Raw genomic sequence first — 22,266 nt, 5'->3', positions numbered from 1 at the left:
AAGGCAATTTCTAAGTTAGAACAGCATAAAATGAGTAATATTAAACACCTCTTACCTGTCTACATCTTGGTATCTGGGATCCTTTAAGTACCCTGTTTAAAATCAAGGAGCATTATATATCATATTCACCACTACATGACAACATTGTCATAACCTTAAGTATACTACTGCCTTGTCAAAGACTCATAAAGGAGTGATAATTCTGATGTTTCCAATGGTGATTTTGGTAATTTTTGAACATTAAAAATAAACAAATACCCAAATAGAGCAGACTCCAACAAAGGTGTAGAAATTAGTCTGAGAATGTTCAAATTGTCCATTCACCTTTCAGAATAATTTTGTAATACTTTAAGGCATAATGTGAAATTAAATAAATGGTTTGTAAATTGCATGACATTCCTCAATGTAATGCAGTTTGCATATTTCAACTAAACAACTTGATGTCAATGTTTAACCTTTGTATCAACAAAACTCCAATGCAGATTTTTTTTAATGTATCTACATTACAATTGTGTATTATGATACCTATGTATTCACTCAAAGAATACAACAGGGAAAATTGTAATGGTTTGTCCCTGTTCTAAGCTAGAAGTCACCCTATTGGGGTGTTCTTTCCAAGCAGATAATTTTAATCCTTCATGTATTATGTTAGATTCTCAAATTGAAAATTGTTACCTTGATCAGAGTCCTGAAGGCTTCTATCTGTCCTTAAATTCTTGTCTTAACCTTCACATTCCCACTTGAAATCAAGATTTTGTTAACACACAAATCTGTACATTTGTGCAATACACTTAAATAAGATATTAACCTGGTCTTTGGTGAAACTCAGGGGGATAATCAATCCTTGGTTTCTTTCTGCTGTTATGAATATCATAATCCTCTGGTCGACGCCTACATAAATTAGACAATAATTAAACAATTGTTTGGAGCAAAAAACACCTTCCGAAGGAACAACAGGAATTGCCCCATGACGACTTTCTTGCAGGTTTTTGTTTCTGTGTTTCCTAAGTCTCTGAGTGAGCTTTGCAAAATTTGCCATACAATAACTTTTGATATCAACGTAAACAATGTATATCTTTAACTGGCATTTTATGGTTGTGAAGAACCTTGGATTCTTAACATGGAATTTGATCCAAACATGCCTCTTACAGTCCAATCCTATGCCTATTTATTTGGAAGTCCTACTGACTTCCTTGGTACTTACAAGTATGCATAAAACTGTAACCTTAACCTCGTCTAAAACTACTTGCAACTCGTGCGACTGCTAAACTGAAATTTTATCCTACAAGAACGAAGCCACACAATCTGTAAAGAGAATCTTACAAATTTGTTCTGAACCTCTAGATAAACTGTCTTAATTGGATTGCGAAAAATATTCTAAGTTCCTCACATGCAATCCTACACCTTCGTATATTTACACACAAGGATTACTAGCTCCAGGGCAAAAAAAGCTGTACAATAACGGTGTATTTTAACACTTATATTATTGGAAGTGGACCTAATGTAACATTTAAAATTCAAGTTACTAGCTGCAAGGTCTGTGTATTGTTTTTTGTTGTTGTTGAAATGGCTATTTTCCAGTGGTTACTCTGGGTTTGTCCTTTGCTCACCATCAAGCAGGCCCCCCCTCCAAATACACCGACAAAATTGCAAGTTTCTACAATACGTAAGCAATATAAACCAGAGGCAATTATTCCTCCCTCTTCCCCAACTATCATTAAAATCTCTTATATTAGCATTTTAAAAAACAGATTATCACAATTCCGAGCAAATAAAGCAACTGTACGTACAGCAAAAAAAATAGATTTAGAAAGTAAGAGCTGGTGTAAAGAATAAACATACCGCTTTCTCGTAGTTTGAGTGTGCACTTACGACCGGTATAATATATGAGAGTAACAGTTCATATAGTAGTCCAACTACTGACTTTAAGCTGAAAGCCACATACATAAATGGAGGCCCTGGCAGGCTTGAGAAGGTGTGATGATTTATAATGTATAGTTTGCAGTCCATTGCAAAACCTTCACTCGTAAATACTTTATTGCACTGGAAACCTCTTAGGCTTAACTTCAAAAGCCATCTTGGTGCTCAGTCCTCTTATGCCCAAAGAAAGGGGGGTGCTGCCAGGATTCCTCCTACCTACAGGTTACAGTGTCCTTTTAAGAGCAAGGATATGGGGACTCGTTGGATATCTGTACCTACCACAGGACGTTTCCACAAACAGGAAACTTTAACCAAAAAGGTTTCAGCCCAAACCACAGTCTTTAGCAGAAAAGCTTTAGATTTATCAGAAAGCAAAGTGGCTACACAGGGGTCGGGGAAACATGTTGGATAGAAGGGCTTATATCAGTCCTTTGCAAAGATTTCTCCAATTCTGTAACAAGATATACCCCTCTTTTCGGGGGAATGTTGGTAAGTTCATAGAGCAGTGATCAATAACCATGGCGATCCTCTAAAGCCACTTTTAAGTCCACAGGTGCTGCCAGCAACTGGAAAGGTTGTGTACACAGACACAGCAACAGCCATTCTTTTTGGTTTGTTGCCGGGTCTCCAAGGGCCACTTCCTCCCCCTTTGGAGAGAACCTACGGCTTCCAGAAGCTCAGCAAGATGTAAGAGAATATTTGGAAATGGGCTTAACCACAGCACGGTGATACAATTTGAAACAGTCCCAAACACGCTCTTCTTGGACAGCAAAATATTATAAATATTTTATCCTCAAAATGAGGTGGTCATCTTCTGCAAAATTATAAGTGATCCTGATAAAAGTCCCATATTTGACAAGGCTTATCCAGAGATTTACCTGAAAGAAAAGGCTTTTACAAGATATTAACACATTTTGGAACACACAGACTTGCTCTTCCTCCACCTAGCCTGCTCATAAGAAATCTGCTTACCTACATTAACAGATCGGTATAATCTGTACGGAGATCTAGTCTAAGCTAGATTTACAAGAACTTATTTTCTGCATAAGCAAAAGGTCCCCTTTTTCCTCTTGAAAGTGACAAACTGAGGGAGGGGGGGACAGTGTGAAATCCTCAATGAAGCCACAAACCGGTCCATGCAGCTTGATGTGAGGATTTTCTCTCTTCTTGATTGCAGGGAAAGCTTTTTGATGAATCACATTCCTCCATCACGTTATTCTGACACATGTGCCTATTATCAGTCCAAAGAACGTTTCTAACCTTCCCACGTCTCGGAGCGGCTCTCGGCGGGATGGCCGTCCTCTTGACCGGGGCTGCGAGTGCATTCTTCTCTTGTGCCGCATTTTATGAATGACTTGATACAAGTCAATACTTTCATCAGGAGGGAATAGAAGACAAAGCTGGGTTCCACATTCAAGCTCGATTTCCTGGAACAGTTAAAGACTGATTTTACAAGATCATAAGAACACAGCTACATTTTCCAGACCCATTTTTTCCCCAGCAAACCAGATGAATACCAGAAGGTTAATACTTAATGATATGTTTTTACTCTTAAGACATTAAATTATGTAAACAGTTCAGCTCACAAGAAATAGAAGGAACTTCTAAAAACACTTACATGATTTTAAGAAAATAGTTGTATCACCTACCTTAACCAATATGTGAAGCCCAGATCAAAAGCTCACTGGCACACATAAACAGTAGATTAGGTAAGATTCACATTTACCAATTTTAGGACATTTGATGACTGAGATGGAACAAGGATGATCTGCATCCTTACAGGTAGCTTTACCTTACTAACTACTGTACAGTCATATTGCAGCATGCCAAATGCTGTTACAGCTATTTTTAATGTTATTTTAAGAACACACACAGTGACTGTAAACACCCATGCTTGGTGAATTCTATCAATCCACAATTACAACACAGTTCCAGTTGGCTGTTGCATATTTGCCATACCTGTTCTCTTGCCTCCCTTCCCTACTTCATTACTTGTGGGAGAAGAGGTTCTTATTTCTCATTCACAATACAATTTCTCGTTCACAAACACCTGAGCTAAGAATACTGGAATTATAGACGCTCTAGTTTCATAGTAATATATTGGCACAAAGATGCCTACATTGATATTTTTTAAGGGATTGACTGCACTTTTAGTAGAAGATGCAATATTTTGCCATACAACTTTTAACCAAGATGTTATTCATTACCATTAGTCTAAAATCTCTTAACTTGGTTTAACAGACTTAGCTACCCTTTCAGATGCGGACAGTATCATAAAATAAAGATCCAATCGATAACATAAAATAAGATCCAAACAAATGTATTCAGAACATTTTAACCATTGGACTTAACATATTGAAGAGGAGTCAAAGACAACTGACAAACCTGTCCATCACGTCCAATCTTTACTGGCTTATGTTCATTCCAAGGATTCGTCAGGTGAGCAGATTTCGTGAATGGCAATTCACGCCTAGATATATAACACGTAACACATTCTGTGCATTTGGTATTTGATTTAAATTAACCTCATACAAGCATGATTTGTTAGGTATTATAATAAGAATTTACATAAAGATACAATGAGCATTGTGAACTAGTAATGGGACTATCATCCAAACATGGCTTGGAAGAGAAATCCAGTTGGGTTTGGAATGGTCACCTTAATATAAAGTGCTACAACCTCCAAAGTTCTTTTCTAGCTCAGATTGAGATTCAAGGCTGTGAAAAACTTAATTAAGCCTTCCTTTTGCCCATCCCTCCCATGCTTCCATCCATATAGACCTATCCAAGGCCTCTTTTTTTGGATTTCTGGCAAACAGAAAGGGGGATCTTTCTCTTCCTCTCTCCTTTCCCTGATGTATGGTATCCTGCTATGACCATACCAGATGCACTACATCCATGATGGTAGTGTTGGGAAACTACATTACTCAGTGGTGCTTCTTGCCTCTGGCACACAAAGGTAAGTAGGGGATTGAGTGGGAAAGGGGCACAGATGGGAGATAGAAGGGAAGGGGGAGAAGTGCTTGATGCCCATAGGTGGGGAAAGGATCAGATCCTGTGACCCTCCCTCTGACATCAATCAGAAGCACAACAAGGACTGAAATAGGTTCAGATTTGGATTCAATTTAAATCACCATTTTCAAATCTCCATCCATTTTACCTGCATATCCAATCTATCTTAAACACGCCTCCCAGCATTTTTGCATTCATTCCCACAGGCAGCACCCAATGTATGGGAGATCCTCCATGATGCGATTCAGAAGCAAGCCTTGCAAATCCTGGAAGAATCAAAACACTGCAATGAGACAATATCACCAATTAAACTTAGGTTAACACTGAATGCAAGAATTCTTCTTTACCTTGGAATTTTCCACTTTCTCTCACAGAAAATATTAAGATAACACTCCTTGCTGATCTGAAGGCTGCATTAAGCTTTTTCTCATTGACTGGTAGGGTTGACCAAACACCCTGCAGACATGAACAGACATACGATTTACAAAACAAAAACAGTAAGGTTCTAGGTTCAATCCCTGCAATCTCCAGTTAAAAGACATGACAGCTGGTTTCAGACGCATATCTGTTTAAAGGCATTTGACAGCTACTCCCAAAGAAGTTAGACAACGCTGGGCTAGGTGGACCAGTATCAAAAACAGCTTCATATTTTCATAAATGTTCATGCACCTAAGGCAAACTGGGGGAGAAATGCAGGCATCATCATCCATGCCGTTGTTTTCTCTCACCCAATGATCCATTAAGATCAAAGTATTGGTGAAAATTGGACCAATTTAAACCAGAATGTGATGCTCCCCTTCCTTCCCACAAGACACATAGCAGACTGTAAGTAACAGAAATGAGATGGAGCTGTCAAGATGCTAGCTAATTCTGCTTCTTTGTCAAAGACCTTAGGTCAGAGAGCCAATTAAAGGCTTGATAATTAAAGAACAGACATTAACGCCATTCTATATAGCCTGTATACAAACTACCTTTGTGGTGAAAGTACTGCATAAATGGAATCTGGCATACCTTAGCTTTGGCAAGTGAGACATTTTCGTGGTTGTTACTTTTGATAAGAAAAAATCTTGCATCTTGGAGAATGTATTTAAGTTTGCTAGTTTGGTCTGGAAAAAAAGAAAGGTAATTTTATTGGTATTTCCCCCTCCTCACAAGTAAACATAAGACAAGCCATAACTATAACTAACCATTGCTTTGATGGGGCTTATGCTGGTTAAATTCCCTTTAAATAAATGGAAACTATGTGGTCAGTCTTGAGGAATCGTGCCTTTTACATCAGTAGCTCAATACCAACTAATTCAGACTTCAAATCTGTCTCATAGCATGCACAATGCCAAGCTTTTAAAGACAAAATAAGCTATTTCAGGTAAAATCCAAAGCAACATTAGCAATGTTCCGAAAGGTTTGTTTCTTGCCTTACAGCAGCAAAATGAAATAATCATGACGAAACTGCCAATACATAAATTTATCTTTCAAACACCACCACTTCACTGCTTCTTTGCTTGCCAATTCAGCAACAATTTTTTTTTTTTGCCATTGTAAAAATACATGCAATTCAAGACTGGGATGCAATACCATTTGCTCACTAGAGTTAGTTTCATTATACATCGGAACATTACCACATCTGATGTAAATTAACGAAGACTAACACAATAGCTTGCAATGGAAGCATGCATTAAAAAAAAATCAAATTTAAATTATACCTTTTTGGACAGCACGAACGGAAGATGATAATTTCTCATGCTTCTTTTCTGAACCTGTGTTTAGCCAAAGTACATTTGTTCAGATTGAGCCTTAATAGAGATACGATACAAATTCTACAGTCTTTTCACATACTATTTCATTCATGACAAATTATTCTTCCTGACGCGCACCCACACACACACAAAGAATGCTGCTCAATGTGCACGAGGGTTGATTTTGGATTTTTGGGTTGTTTAATTTTTGTTTGTTTGTTTTGTTGGATCAGTTTTCTACTCAGAAAACTAGTCAGTGAATCATCATCTTCCAAGTTTAAAAAAGTGAAAATTCCACTTAAGCAACGAAATAGCATTAACATAACAAGAACGCCTACCTTGCCCAAATTATTCACACAGAACATGCCAAAATACCAACTCTGTCCATTCAGTTACATGTCCAATAGTTCTCTATGGCCCACTATTTACTTTGCATAATGTAACTCAAGAGTTTTGCTACAGATGTCGGTAAAATAAGCAGTAACAGAATACCTGCATAGGACTCTGATGCAGAGCTTCCACTTCTATCAAAAACAATTGGAGAGATGCCTCTAGCTCTTTTCCTTGCCTTCTTTTTTTCATCTAAAGACCACCAAAACAAGCAATAGCAGTACTTTTAAGGTTCATACCAAGAACGTCATCAGAAACGTTTGAAAGAAGGTCAACGTAATCCACAATAGCTAAATACATCTTTGTTCTCACACGGTTTAAAATTGCCACCTCTTTAATTCATTCTTTAGCCAAGATCTGAAGAACCATGAAATTAATTCTCAAAGGATTTTTAGACTGGTTTGCCTTGAAAAGCAATATTCTATGCCACCTGGAGAGCTGCGCTTAAATTTCAAAAGCAGTTTGTGATATGGTATATGTTATGCAGGGCATGTATGTTGTGTTCACAGTCAAAAATATAGGGTTAGTACAAGACTCCATTTGGAGCCTCAGCAGTGTTTTGGATCATAACTTTAATGCAGCTATTGACTCCGTTCACATATAATGGCAGCAAATCGTGAGTTAATTAAGCCACAGTGTGCCATGGTACGTGCTGACTCCATTTCACATATGCAACCTCCAATTCGGCTGCTCCATGTCATCTAAATCCAGATACTATCGATTAATTGTGGCTTAAAAAACCTACGATTGTTAAGTTAATTGTGGGTTAACCCACAATTAACCTAAAATGTCTGGGTTTGGACAAGGAGCAACCAATTGGTGGTAGCAAATGCAAAATGGTGACAACACATGCTGCTACAAGTAATGGATTAATTAATCCAGGATTTGCTGCAATTATGTGTGAATGGGCCCACTACGTACATCAATAGATAGAAATCCAGTAAATAACTCCCTTAAGGCTTAGTTTATACATCACAATTAGGTGTGCTGACCGCTTCTGGATGACATCGATTACAAGTTACAATGGTAAAATCTGAGTAATAAATTCACATTGAAAGTTGCTATATCAGTGACACAAACTCCCAGGCAAGGTGCTGTGAGGCATGTGTGGCTGTCATTTTGAATATGGGGTTGTTGGGTCATGCTAACCCAGCAAGCCTGGATTATGTGAGGATTAAACAACTTCCACATAATGCATGGTCTGTTTTAGGTGTCACAGTTCGTTGCGGGTTAAATAACCCATGACAAGCCATAGCGTGTCATCCAAACTCAGACACTGTGTTGTTCACGTTAGTGAGGCTCTTCTGTCACCTGCCAGTCACATGAAAGTGAACAGCTCAATTTAGAAAGAGTTGAATACTGACAGATATAGAACAGATTTTTGTTTTGTATCCCCTACCTGATATATCTGAGGCTGAACCAGATCGGACTGACCCATCAGTAAAGGATGCAGATTCAGAGTCAGAATCACTAGCTTCGCTTCGCGTATCATAATCATTTCCCTCCTTTTGATCTCTTTCATCTTGATCATAATCATCTTCATCTTCCTCTCCATCTTCTTCCACTTCTTCCTCCTCTTCTCCATCGTCATCTTCTTCTTCTTCCTCCTCCTCCTCCTCCATTCCCTCCTCCTCCTCCTCCTCATTCTCAGTGTTTCCTGGGTCAGAGGACCCACTGCTACCTGTTTCACGATCTGAGCCATACTCCTCAGAATTCACCTCTTCTTTTGAAGAGTGGCTGGACCTGCTTGGTCGTCTGTCCACATCATGCCTTAGTCTCTGTTTAAAGAAGAATATCAATAATCAATCCCTGCCATTTCATTAAAAAGAACTTTAAGTACTAGTTGTAAAAGAACTGCAGCACTTAACATGGTTGCAAAAGAATATGTATAAACCACCTTTCTGCCCTTCCTAAGCCCTCTCCCATGTTCCCATCAGCCTAACCTCTTTTGGGAGTAGGAGATTCAAGGAAAGCTCTGAAGAAGATTATAAAATAGGAGTAGAATGAATAAGCCACTACTTACCCCAGAAGCATCTGGAGTGGAAGACTTTGCCCTTCTGTCAGCATCCCTTTTCCTCACACATGCCTTTTCAGATTGCCCTTTATAGAGGTCCCTACAGCTGCTGCTCGTCATACGTGTCTTTCTATCACTTTCTGGGCGCTTGTTCCTATCAGACCTCTGATATTCCTCATTCTTGTATTCCAGTACCGGCTTTCCTTTTGTGTTCACTATTCTCTTGTTGTTGCTAACGGATGAACTTGGAGGCTTGGGTAGTATCTGTCTTGAGGAATGCACAGAGGGCTTCTGTTTTTTACTGTCAGCTGTCTCCATCCTCTCACTTTTCCTTTTGGATCCTTAATTTTTTTTAAAAAAATGGGGAGGGGGGGAGAAAAAGCAATTTATAGTTACTTAATAGTGTTAACAAAAAGCTATCTTCAGAAAACAAGCTGAGCAAACTTTTTTTGCATTTAATGCAAAACGAAGTATATAAAGCCACTTTGACACCCAGAATTTTCTAGATGTTAAATATCCAGCTACTTCCTGGGAAATCCTAGCATTTCTCACCATTTACTGTTGAGAAAACTGATGGTCAATATTACTTGATAAAAACTGAAACACAACTTAAGAATCAGCTGGAACAAACTTTCTTCTCTCTCATGTCACAAGAGTGAGACAGCTTCCTATATATTTGCATATCCATAGACTCCAGATTACACACTTGTGAAAGACAGAAGATTGCCAGGGACAGCAATTACTTTAACAAAAAGTACAGTTTTATTTGGTTGCCATTTTCCATAAGGCATCTTTTTTTTTTTAAAAAAAAAAAGGTTGCAAATATGAAGGCTATATTCCAGAGGGCTGTTCTTTGTACACATTGGGGCACCTAAATAATTTACTCTAAACAACCCAAGTTGTGTCTGAAAATCGAAGAAACAGGAGAGGGTATCTGCAATGCAGAATAAAGATCTGTTGTAAAGAAATGAAAATAAAGAGAAAGCTCCGTGAGCACACACAAGTCCTTGTGCATACTGACAACAGCTCTCAAACATGTTGGCAAAAACGGACTAAAAGGGCCCAATTAGACGCAACGCCATTCACGCAACTGTTAATTACATGAATAGTGTTGTGCCTAGTTTTGTCCTAATATCTGGCTTCCTAAGTCTTTGTAGAGACACACAACTAATGAAGTAGCATACCCTTTTTCTCACTTTTATCTTGCTCACTATCGGGGTTGTACAGTTCATCATCATGATCAGGTGCATCAGTCAAGATATCATCCAGAACATTCAATTCACCATCTGTAAACAAAATTGTAAACAAAAAACATTCAGAAAGCATAGCTTTTACAGTGCTATTAGAATGTAAAACTGGTTTAGTTGCTGCTGCACTGCAGTCCAATGCCTTACATATTTTCTTCCAGCACTTACGTTTGACTATCAATACAAGCTTTCTAGAATTAGAATGAAAAATAACAAGACATTCTTGTATGCAGAACTACTCTGGATGAATTCTATAGCATCATCCTAAGAAAGACAACAACACATTACCGTATTTCTTCGATTCTAAGACGCACTTTCCCCCCCATATAAACATCTCTAAAAACGGGGTGTGTCTTAGAATCGCGGGTGTGATTATTATTCTTAGAATCAAAGCTTTTTTTCTGTTGGTGTTACTGAAATTAGTGTGTGTCTTACAATCGATGGCGTCTTACAATCAAAGAAATACGGTATATCAAACTTCTAATTACAATTCCAAAAAGTGGGCAAAATGGCTTTGCTCTCCTCCCTGACTGATGTTGGTGGCAGTTCTGGCTGTCCTGGCTTCAGGGTGGGGCAAAGAAGAATCTCCTCCGTAGAAGAGAATATCCTGGTCAGGAGTTCAGGATGAAGCTGCAGGTCACAGGGGTTCCTCAAGGCATTTAAGTGCCTCCCCATCTCCCTAACAGGTACCCTGACCCCACCATCATTACACACACCACCAATTTCCAGCTTTTAAAATCTCTTTTTACCATTGTAATTGGTACTGTTACTGTCAATTCCCCCACCCCGCTTCAGCAATTTACACACACACGCACAAAGCGAGTCCCTCTCCCTCAGTCAAAGCAGCCTCTCTGCTATCAAAGTTGCAGTCACCACTGTCGTAGAGGTGCCTCTAAGACGCTTTAGTTGGGGCATTCTGGGAGATGCAGTGCAACACATCTGGAGAGCCCCAGGTTGAGGAAGGCTGCTTTAGAGGGTTCTCAGCATGCTTGTGTACGCATGAGAGCCCCTCGCATCCAGCATCACATGTGGCCTTTGGGACCAAAAATTGCTATAGAGATAGCTCGATGGCAGTTATTGCTCATTTATTTATTTATTGCATTTCTATACCGCCCAATAGCCGAAGCTCTCTGGGCAGGAAGAATCCTCAAAGCAGGGGAGCTTGATGGAATTGCCCTCCTCTCTTCCAATGTCAGCTGTGAATCTGGATTTTTCTGGTTTTGGTTTTACTAGTTATAAGTCAAACATGCTAGATCAGATCTCAGTCAATTTAGGGCAGCAGGGGGAAACTACATTACTGGCCACAATGCAAGAAACAACACATAATTACCCCTTCCGCAGGCATCCAAAGACAGACAGGGAACACTATAGTAAACAGGGGAACACTATACACAGTTCCCCAAAGCCAAGTTGCAATAAATGGTGATGCTTTTTCTTTTAATTCAAAAAAGCATCCGAGTCTGTCATACTTTATAGAAAGTATCCCTGAAGGCAATGCTACTCTTTGCAGTTTAGACCCCTGAACATAGATCACATTCCCTTTGCATAAGGCTGCTCACTTCCACTGCATCGTAAGTATTTTAGATGATCGTAAGCTGAACATGATTCAGCAATATGACGCAGAGGCAAAAAATGCCAATGAAATTTTAGATGCATTAATAGAACGTTAGTTCCTACGTTGCAGGAAGTACTAGTTCCTTTTGTTTTGCAGTAGTCAGACCTCATTTGAGTACTGAATCCTGTTCTGGGTGCCACATCCAGAACAATGTAGACAAATTGATTCAAGTTCAGGATGGCAACAAAGATGTTTGATGATATAAAAAAATAAGCATTCCTGACCATTGGCCATGCAGGCTGGAGTTGATGGGAGCTGACATCCAAAACATCCGGAGGGCACCAAGTTGGGGAAGGCTAATTTAGGTAGACACGTTTTTTTAATCAGCTTCAATAGGAAGGGAGCAGAGTGCTTTATGAGAAATACAAGCTCTGTGATTCACAACTGTTACCTTGCTGAGCAAATTGGATCCTACACAATCTAGCTACAAATCCATGCCTATGGTCTTCAATAACGCTCCCAAAATTCAGCATTCAGTGCTGTTGTCTCTGTGCTTTTTCAGTAACTTGTATACTTTTGTAATTGGTTTCTTTGGAAGCAACGGAATTTGTAAATACCCCTTCATGGGTTATTGTATTTAATTTATTAATACTGCAAGCAGAATACTTAACAAGATGATACACGTCAATACAAAGGGAGTAGATTTGGAATGGGAGATGGATTTAGGTGAAACATAAATCATAGCCATATTTTTGAAGTAGGCAAGTTACAATTCCAAAAGTATCCCCCTTCAAACAAACTCCAGATTTCAGGCCAACATACCTTAAAGATCTTTAAATCGCAGTGATTCACATTAAGGTCAGAACTTACAGATAAATCTCCAAACACTGCCTAAAAATACCAATTATCGGAGTTCACGGTAGGGCTGTTCAAAGAACATATTCCAAAGAGCTAATACACTGCGGCAAAAACAAACTCTTGGGGAACCTTAAAAACTAACAAGTTTATTATGACATAAGCTTTCATCAGATGCAAAAAGAACAGAGAACAAAGTTGAATCACTGTGAGGGTGTTCAGATGATCGCAGGGGGACGGGACACAAGCAATCATGACTTCTCCTCACCCCTGTGCACACCTATTGTTTGCATAATTACCCATGCTACAGTGCGGGTTGCTGTGTAATCTGAACTCAGCACACAGTGGCTTCATACCCACCCTACAACCTCTATTGTACCTTGTGGGTGGTGTACAAAGCGATCCCTGCTTTGCTGAGCACCAGATTTGGACGGCATGTGGGTAATTATGCCAACAGCCACATCCCGGAACATATGGGGGCAGGAGGAGAAGCCATGATGGAATCTTTTCCCCTATGTTTTTTCTGAACCCGGACTGTGGCTCAATGTGGCAGTTCGCACACTCAAATAAACCACAGTGGCTTGTTTTAATCCCCGGCGAGTGCTGGGCACCACTTCCATTGTTATCCCCCAGGATGTGACTTGTATTGGTCAAACCTGGAGGACATGGCTTGTTTGAAGAGGAAACAACCCTTAAATAATCCTACGTAGAAAATGGTGCCTGGCACATGCTGAAAATTAAAACAAGCCGCTGTGGCTTGCTTTGAACATGTACCATTACAGATCAATAACTACAAATATAACTTTCAGTATCACAAATGGTGTAATTTTCAGATCCAATTTACACATTTAGTTGCCTGTCGTTAAATAGAGAGAAAGGAAATGACTGCAGAGATGTATAAAATTATAGAAAATCACCAATTTAACCATTTTATTTTATTTTACTATAGCTAGATGTGGCAAGTTTTTCATATCTGTAAGGAATTCATAGGAAATTTCAAAAAAATAAGTACAAGGTCTTCCCTGCTGATGAAGAAATGAAAAAAGGGTCCATCTATTTAAACTATGTTGGGGTGGGGGGAATAATACAACCAAATCTTTAAAAAGCCAGAATTTAGGGACAAAACTACCTTTAAAAAAAAGAAAACATCCCTCTTATTATTTTACGTGTTATATCCAACTGCAGACAGCAGCACATATCAGTCATTGCCATGACTTGATAGATGTGGGAAACCATATTGCTCTCCCATAGATATTATACATTTTGATGATACCAAGAACTTGAACACCAATGACGTGTTTTTTTCTTTTTCTGTGAAAAAAATCCGTTTCATAATTTTATTAGTCAAAATGAATATATGCCAAAGACAAACACAGTATTAGTCAAGCTTGGGAGTTTCAAAGTTATAATAAATGTTTTTAGGTGATTATGCCTGGCAAGTATGCTTGGGACCAATTCTTTTCAACTTGTTCATAAATGATCTGGAATTAGGAGTCAGCAGTGAAGTGGCCAAGTTTGCTGATGACACCAAATTATTTAAGGTTGTTAAAACACAAAGGGATTGTGAAGAGCTCCAAAGGGATCTCTCCAAGCTGGGAGAGTGGGCATGCAAATGGCAGATGCGGTTCAATGTAAGCAAGTGTAAGGTGACGCATGTTGGGGCAAAAACCCCCAGCTTCAAGTATAACCGAATGGGATCTGAACTGGCGGTGACCGAACAAGAAAGAGATCTTGGGATTGTGGTGGACAGCTCGATGTAAATGTCCACCCAGTGTGCGGCCGCTGTAAAGGCAGCAAACTCCATGTTAGGCATTATAAGAAAAGAATTGAGAATAAAACGGCCAGTATCATACTGCCCTTATACAAATCGATGGTGCGACCACACTTAGAATACTGTGTACAGTTCTGGTCACCACACCTAAAAAAGGATATTATAGAGCTGGAAAAAGTGCAGAAAAGGGCAACTAAAATTATTAAGGGGCTGGAGCATCTCCCCTATGAGGGAAAGTTACATCGGCTGGGATTGTTTAGCTTGGAAAAGAGGAGGCTGAGAGGGGCATGATAGAGGTGTACAAAATTATGCATGGTATGGGAATGTAGATAGGGAGACATTTTTCTCCCTCTCTCAAAATACTAGAACCTGGGGTCATCCTATGAAGCTGATTGGTGGGAGATTCAGGACAAATAAGAGGAAGTACTTCTTCACACAGTGCATTGTTAAATTATGCAACTCACTACCATAAGATGTAGCGATTGCCAGCAATTTGGATGGCTTTAAAAGGGGGTTGGATAAATTCCTGGAGGCAAAGGCTATCAGTGGCTACTAGCCATGATGGTGGTGTGCTATCTCTGGTATTTGATGTTGTAAGCCTGTGTGCACCAGTTGCTGGGGAAGATAGGTGGGAGGGTGCTGTTGCACCATGTCGTGCTTGTTCATCTCTGGCTGATGGCTGGTTGGCCACAGTGTGAATAAAGTCCTGGACTAGATGGACCCTTGGTATGATCCAGCATGGAATTTTTATGTTCTTAAGTATGGAAGGGAACATAATTGAAATACAAGTATGTCTCAATGTGAGATGGAACTAATATGTAGTGATAGCAAAACGGAAGGAGCTCCAGTAACCTCAGTAGAAGACAATTGAACTCCACTGAAATATGGCCTGGCTCATATGGGTCACTATGATTCTCTAGTGCCTGGATACAGGTGTGCAAATTCAAGTAATGAGGACTACTGGGCTGGAAGAGATAGCAGCTGAGTCTCCTATCCAACGGGCATCAATTTCTTGCTGCACCTAGATTTCGTGTGTGGCCTTTCATCTCAGATTTCAAAGTAAGCAGGGGATTGGACTCGATGGCCTTTTAGGTCCCTTCCAACTCTACTATACTCTATGATTCTACTAACAATCATCACTCCTGCCTTCATAACTTCAGAGTTGGAATATTTTAATAGGCTTCTGCATGCAGCCCTCGAGGAACAAATTATACTGGTACTCCAATATCTGCATTTTCTCTATCTTGACTTCCATTGAAGGTTACTAATTATGAGTTTTAAACACCTGTGGCCTGGGCCCAATACATCTCCCTCCACAAGACAGCACAACAAGAAGTCATTGGTATTTGTTTACAGTCCAAGATTTTTTGAAAGGGGCTTTATTTGGCCATTTAAGGCACAATCCTACGCATATTTAGACAGAGAGAAGAGCTGCAACTCCCATGGTGAAAGTTGTAGGCCTTCTCTCTGTCTAAACATTAGGGCTGTGCACGGACTCCCCGAACCAGTTCATGGCCCGATCCGGAACTTCTGGATCAGGCCTGAACCGGTTTGGGCAGATCCGCCTGTCCCCCGCTCCACTCCGCGGAGCGAGATCCAGCTCCGGCTCTGGCGCCAGGTAAGCCAACACCGCCCGCCCCCTTACCTGCCTCTGTCGTGGTCCGTCGCGGGCTTCAATTGAGGCCCCAGTTGAAGCCAGAAGAGAAGGTCATGGTCTCTTCCGGCTTCAAGCCGGGGCCTCAGCTGAAGCCCGTGACAGCCCACGATGGAGGCAGGTAAGCCCCCCTCCCCCTTACCTGCCTCTGTTGCGGTCCGGCATGGGCTACAATAGAGGCCCCGGTTGAAGCCAGCTGCGGCCTCTTCCGGCTTCAAGCCGGGGCCTCAGTTGAAGCCCGTGATGGAGGCAGGTAAGCCCCCTCCCTCCTTACCTGGCTGCGCTGCCGCCGCACGGACTGCGCCGCCGTCAGGTAAGTGAAACTCCCCCCCCCCCCCGTTTTACCTGCCTCTGTCGCAGGCTTCAACTGAGGGCCACAGCCTGCTTCCGCTTTGAGGCCTGGCCCTCAGTTGAAGCCTGCGATGGAGGCAGGTAAGCCCCCCTCCCCGCTGACCTGGCTCCATCGCTGTCGCCACATGGACTGGGGCGGCGCCAGGTGAGTCCCCCCCACTTACCTGCGTCCAGCCCCCCCAACCCAATTCATCTCCACCTTTGTCAGAGGCGAATCAGGCCGCTCCGCTATTGCTTCTTTTAAGCGAAGCACAGCCCTACTAAACATGCTTATGACTGTGCCCTTAATAAACTTTCAAAAATATAGGGTAGTATGCAGCTCTGCCTTCTGTATTTGTAATTCTTTTGCTTGTGTGTATTTTCTTGACACACACTGCAGACTTTGGGATGAGGTGACCCATCAATAAAAACAGCCCACATGTAAATTATATCAAATCCAAATAGTGCTTTTTTCCTGAGCACCAATGTACTCCTTTATGGGTATACCATTATATAAATAAGCTCTCTGAAGCAGTTTAGATAAAACAGACAACTGTTAGCAATTACTCTAGTCTAGTGGATAATACAACACATAGTTACAGTGAATAATACATAATACGTATGTTGGGAAAAGACAAAAGACAGGATTGCATATGATAAAGTTCAGGACTTCTGCCATGTTTACAGAACCTTCCAAGTTATACACGAAAAGACATAACATTAGGTCTAGAAACATATCTCAATTTCCTAGATATCAGCATCAATTTTTGTTGGATTAGCCAGGATTTTTTTCCAGGTTTGCTATCTGAGATTTCCTTCCTCAAATTACAGATATCTCAAAATATAAAATGCAGACTACAAAGCTTGGTTTATTTCAAATTCATCAAGGTATTCCTATGTAAGCCAGACCTTGTAAGATTAACCTGATTGTCATAAAATTCCCCTTAGCACACTCTATGCAGAACTACTGCAGTCATCCCTCTGCAGTCCTTTTGCTCCATGAGATACAAAATGGAAGTTCTTCACAGAAACTCTTTTTTAGGATTTAGAAAGCTTCCTAAAGCAAGTCCATTTAGGAAATACACCTTTAATATAAAGATGAATGCATACTTATGTTAAGGATCAAGCTGTGTGGTTAAATAGGATTAACATAAGTATTATCTTGTGTAACTTACACTGCCTTTTACATTTTAAACATTTTGATTCTACCCAAATTCACTCAGAAGTCCTGTTGATTTAAATAGTATTTATATCTAACTTAAGCATGCTTAGAATAGCAGCCTCTCTCTAACAACAGCTTTCTCCACCTCTTGCATGGCCCATCACCTGCTTGCCTATTTTATCATCTTATTCGCCTATTTTATCATCTTATTCGTACTGCAGCTTGAATAAATGCTGAGTTGCACAGCAATACAAGCCCCACCTCTAACATGTGTGAACAAAAGGCCTCAAGCTATGCAAAGACACATTCACTCTAAAACCTGAAAAAGCATGGATCAGCTGTTTCTTGTATAGGAGAGAAAAACACAGGAATCTAGTCAGCATCAACAATGGAGCGAGCACCAGAATATTCTCCCTGCTGAAGACTGATCAGAAAACTGGTGTAGTACAGTGGCCATGTGTGCAAGGTATAAGCCAGGATTACCCCTGGCTCAATGTTGCCTCAGCGAATAAGTCACTGGGTGGCCTTAGCTAAGCCTTCATACTCTCAGCCTCAGTCCCCACCCCCTTACACAGGAATAATGATAATACTAGCCCACCTTATGAGGATTGCTAAGAGAAGTTATTTTGTTTTTATGAGACAATAGCATAATCTAGACCAGTGGTTCCCAAAGTGGGTGGTAGGATTGCATAGGGGGGCGCTAAGAGCCAAAGGGGCGGCAGGGGAACGCTCGAGGTGGTCTTTTCCAGTTTTGGTTACAGAAGGAAATTTCTGATCGCTATCCTGCACTATGGAGAGTGGTTCAGAAGCTCCTGGTTGCATTTCCAACATCATATTTGGTGGAATGTGGTTTTAGTGGGGTCTACCTACTTCTCTCCAAGCAAAGAAATTGACTCCAGATTACTAAACGTGGTGATTTAAGACTCCTGTTAAGTGATTTTAAACCAGACATTGGGAAATTGGTATCACTTCATGAAGCCCATCCATCACATTAAGAATTTACAGAATAGTGAGGTACTCTACCCTAGTTACTAAATGTGATATCTAATATTCTTGCTAAATGACTATCAGACTTTGACAAGATGATATCAGTGGATCAAGTTCATCAATTATGTTTAATTGAATAAACTAAAAAAATGTAATTGGGTTTTGAATAAATATTCAATTAATTTTTACTGTTTTAAATTTTATTGCTATCATAGAAGCATAGAACAGTAGAGTTGGAAGGTGCCTACAAGGCCATTGGGTCCAATTTTTGTGAACTGCCCAGAGAGCTCCAGCTATTGGGCGGTATAGAAATGTAATAAATAAATAAATAAATAAATAAATTCCCTGCTCAATGCAGGAATCCACTCTAAAGCATCCCTGACAGATGGTTGTCCAGCTGTCTCTTGAATGACTCTAGTGTGGGAGAGCCCACAACCTCCCTAGGTAACTGGTTTCATTATCATCCTGCTCTAACAGTCAGGAAGTTTTTCCTGATGTCCAGCCGGAATCTGGCTTCCTTTAACTTGAGCCCGTTATTCCGTGTCCTGCACTCTGGGAGGATCGAGAAGAGATCCTGGCCCTCCTCTGGGTGACAACCTTTGAAGTATTTGAAGAGTGCTATCATGTCTCCCCTCCATCTTATCTTCTCCAGGCTAAACATGCCCAGTTCTTCCAGTCTCTCTCCATAGGGCTTTGTTTCCAGACCCCTGATCATCCTGGTTGCCCTCCTCTGAACATGCTCCTCCTTGTTGAAAACCACCATTCTGAATAATTATTTTTATGGTGTAGGGTAGGGGGCACTGGGCAGGAGTTTGTGGAACCAACCTGAAAAAGTCTGGGAACCACTGATCTAGACAAAGTTAGCCACCTTTAAGTTTCATTGTTAAGTCTCTCCCACTGAAACCAATAGACACCCCCTCCCTTCCCAATGCTTAACTACTGGCTGGACTGTGTCAGTAAGATTTCATCTATTAATCTCTGCCCCAATCCGAATCGAGTTCTGAAGACAGTCGGTGGGGGTGGGAGGTCGGGGAGGTCAGGGTCTTTCGAAAAAGAACCCAGGCTCGGACTTTGGCGAGTCTGCAGCGAGAATGAAACCGGTCTTAAAACGTTCCTCGTGAAGGAGTATGGAGAGAGAGAGAGAACGCCTCCCTCTGCGGGGGGCAAGACCGAGGGTCCGGGGTGGGGGGTCTCAGGCCGGCCGGCCCGCCCTCTCCTGGGGCCCAAGGAGCCCCCGTTGCCATGGCAGCGAGGGGTTCAGAGGGGAAAGCACCAGGGGAGAGAGAGAGAGAGAGAGAGAGAGAGAGAAGGGGAACGCTCCGGTACCTTTTTCCTCCCGGCTCTCGGCCGCCATCGCTTCCCCGCAGCCGTCTCCGCCTCCCAGCCACGGACGCAGCGTCGGCGTGAGAAAAAGAACGCCACTTGTGACGGGAAGAAGCCAGCCAGCAAGCAGGGACGGCGGAGACGGAACAAGAGTCCTCGGCAGCAGCAGCACGCGCGGGCACACACAAATCTCTTCAGCAGCTCCCCCGACACCGACCAAAATGGAGGCTTCTCCCCTCCCCCCTCCTCCTCCTCCTCCTCCTTGAACCACCCCTCCTCTTCCTTCTTTTTCGTCTTTACTTCCTACGCGACAATTCTCCCTCCTCCTCCTCCTCCTCCCACAATGCTCCGCGTTGCCTACGCGCCCTGACGTCACAGGGCGCAGCGCGTGACTTCATCGCCTAGAAGGTCACCATAGAGATAGAAGCTTAGAGTGAGACAGCGCGGTAGAAAGAGGACACGATGCGGAATCGCCTAGAAGGTCACCATAGAGATAGAAGCTTAGAGTGAGACAGCGCGGTAGAAAGAGGATACGATGCCGAGCATCCCGTGGAATCGATGGAGAGATCTAGCATCATAGAATCCAGAGATGGAAGGGGCCCACTACACTACTGCTTTAAAGCACTTTATAACAGTTTTGACAACTGTATATGCAGTTATTATTATTATTATTATTATTATTATTATTTATTTATATAGCACCATCAGTGTACATGGTGCTGTACAGAGTAAAACAGTAAATAGCAAGACCCTGCCGCATAGGCTTACACAGTTGTCAAAAAAACTGTTATAAAGCGCTTTAAAGTAGTAGTGTAGATCCTGCCCTAGATTTCTTGCTCTTTCGGTTTTTATTTCGGGAGTTGTATTTTTTTTTTTTAATTTTAAAATATTTAGAAAATACCCCCGGCAATGCTACTTTCCTTCACGTTGCAGGTTGGTGTCTGAAAGGGGGGAAAAGGAGAATCATAGTTGGAAGGGGCCCCTAAGGCCATCGAGTCCAACCCCCTGCTCAATGCAGGAATCCACCCTAAAGCATCCCCGACAAAGGGTTGTCCAGCTGCCTCTTGAATGCCTCTAATGTGGGTTTACGACAGCCGTGCAATGTAGTCCACTATCAACATTGCAAGTTTTTGGTAGGGCTGGATCTGCTTTGGCGTTTTCAGCACTAAAAGCAAAACATTTACCAACCCCAAGTTTCAGCAAAGGCCAGTCTTCTTAAATAGTTTCTTTAGCCCGTCACTGAGTCCGACCCCCACGCTCAATTGCATGCACTCTATTGCGTTGAATACACCCCCTTGCACATTTTAAACACACACATACAAACACACACACACTCTCAACAAACCCTTCCTTTTCCACACTGAGTAAGACCTGAATTAGAAATAGCAGAAACTCCGGTTTTTACTGCTATCTTTTGTTATCTGGGGAGTGGAGAAGTTACTGCCCAATCACAAATATACTAAAAATTCTGATCTCTCTCTTCAGTCCCGGAGCATCCGTGAAAAGGCTAGTAAAAATGTATGTTCAGAATGTGTGTGACTGCAATTTCTATCTTAATCATGGAAACAATCGCATGCGTCTCCTGCTTTCGGTTTGATTTGAGGTGTTTCTAGGGATGGGGGTAAAGGACGGAACGGAGCAGAAGGAACGGTCGCATCATTAAAAAAAACAACCCTAAAAACAATGGTGTGTGTTAGAGAACAATATTTTAGGGCAGAAGCCCTTGCAATATTATATTACTATTAATCCCATAATTCCCAGAACTCATATAGAACAGAATGGAATGCTTGAGATGCCAAAGCAAGCCAAATTCACCAGGCACCCATGACTGCCACAAAACATCCACAAAAACCTGTATTATTAATACCCATTTTGGCCAACAGTCAATGTTTTTTATTTATTTATGTATTTATTTTATTACATTTCTATACCACCCAATAGCTGGAGTTCTCTGGGCAGTTCACAAAAATGAAAACCATTCAAAGTTTAAAACAACAGTATAAAACCATAATATAAAATACAATATAAAAGCTCAACCAGATAAAAAGCAGCAATGCAAAATTACAAATTTAAAACACGTTAAAATTTATTTCTAGACTGTTAAAATGCTGGGAGAATAAAAAGGTCTTCAGCTGGCGTCTAAAAGCATACAATGTAGGTGCCAAACAAACCTCCTTAGGGAGCTCATTCCACAGCCAGGGTGCCACAGCAGAGAAGGCCCTCCTCCTGGTAGCCACGTGACCTGCCTCACTTCCTTTGGCAGGGGCTCGCGGAGAAGGACCCCTGAGGATGACATATGGGTACATATGG

The 22,266-nt window shown here is 41.3% G+C and overlaps 1 protein-coding gene across 3 annotated transcripts in view; it reads right to left on the bottom strand.

The window, feature by feature from the left end:
• Positions 1-20,185, bottom strand: part of YTHDC1 (YTH N6-methyladenosine RNA binding protein C1) — a 29,298-nt gene extending 9,113 nt beyond the window's left edge. The window contains exons 1-13 of one of the 3 annotated variants that reach the window (XM_063131438.1): positions 19,960-20,185; positions 10,257-10,358; positions 9,082-9,413; positions 8,458-8,836; positions 7,161-7,250; positions 6,636-6,689; positions 5,944-6,038; positions 5,280-5,388; positions 5,081-5,198; positions 4,306-4,390; positions 3,181-3,347; positions 809-891; positions 56-92 (exon numbers count right to left, since the gene is read on the bottom strand). In XM_063131438.1, the coding sequence (XP_062987508.1) occupies positions 56-92; positions 809-891; positions 3,181-3,347; positions 4,306-4,390; positions 5,081-5,198; positions 5,280-5,388; positions 5,944-6,038; positions 6,636-6,689; positions 7,161-7,250; positions 8,458-8,836; positions 9,082-9,413; positions 10,257-10,358; positions 19,960-19,987 (1,679 nt within the window). In that variant the 5' untranslated portion in view covers positions 19,988-20,185. The remainder of the gene's footprint in view (positions 1-55; positions 93-808; positions 892-3,180; positions 3,348-4,305; positions 4,391-5,080; positions 5,199-5,279; positions 5,389-5,943; positions 6,039-6,635; positions 6,690-7,160; positions 7,251-8,457; positions 8,837-9,081; positions 9,414-10,256; positions 10,359-19,959) is intronic. The other 2 variants (XM_063131445.1, XM_063131454.1) reach the window with 2 other exon arrangements.
• Between the last annotated feature and the right edge of the window lie 2,081 nt (positions 20,186-22,266).

Source organism: Elgaria multicarinata, chromosome 1 (genome assembly GCF_023053635.1).
Source record: "Elgaria multicarinata webbii isolate HBS135686 ecotype San Diego chromosome 1, rElgMul1.1.pri, whole genome shotgun sequence".
NCBI lineage: Eukaryota > Metazoa > Chordata > Lepidosauria > Squamata > Anguidae > Elgaria > Elgaria multicarinata.
This window is presented reverse-complemented; position numbering and strand designations above follow the sequence as displayed.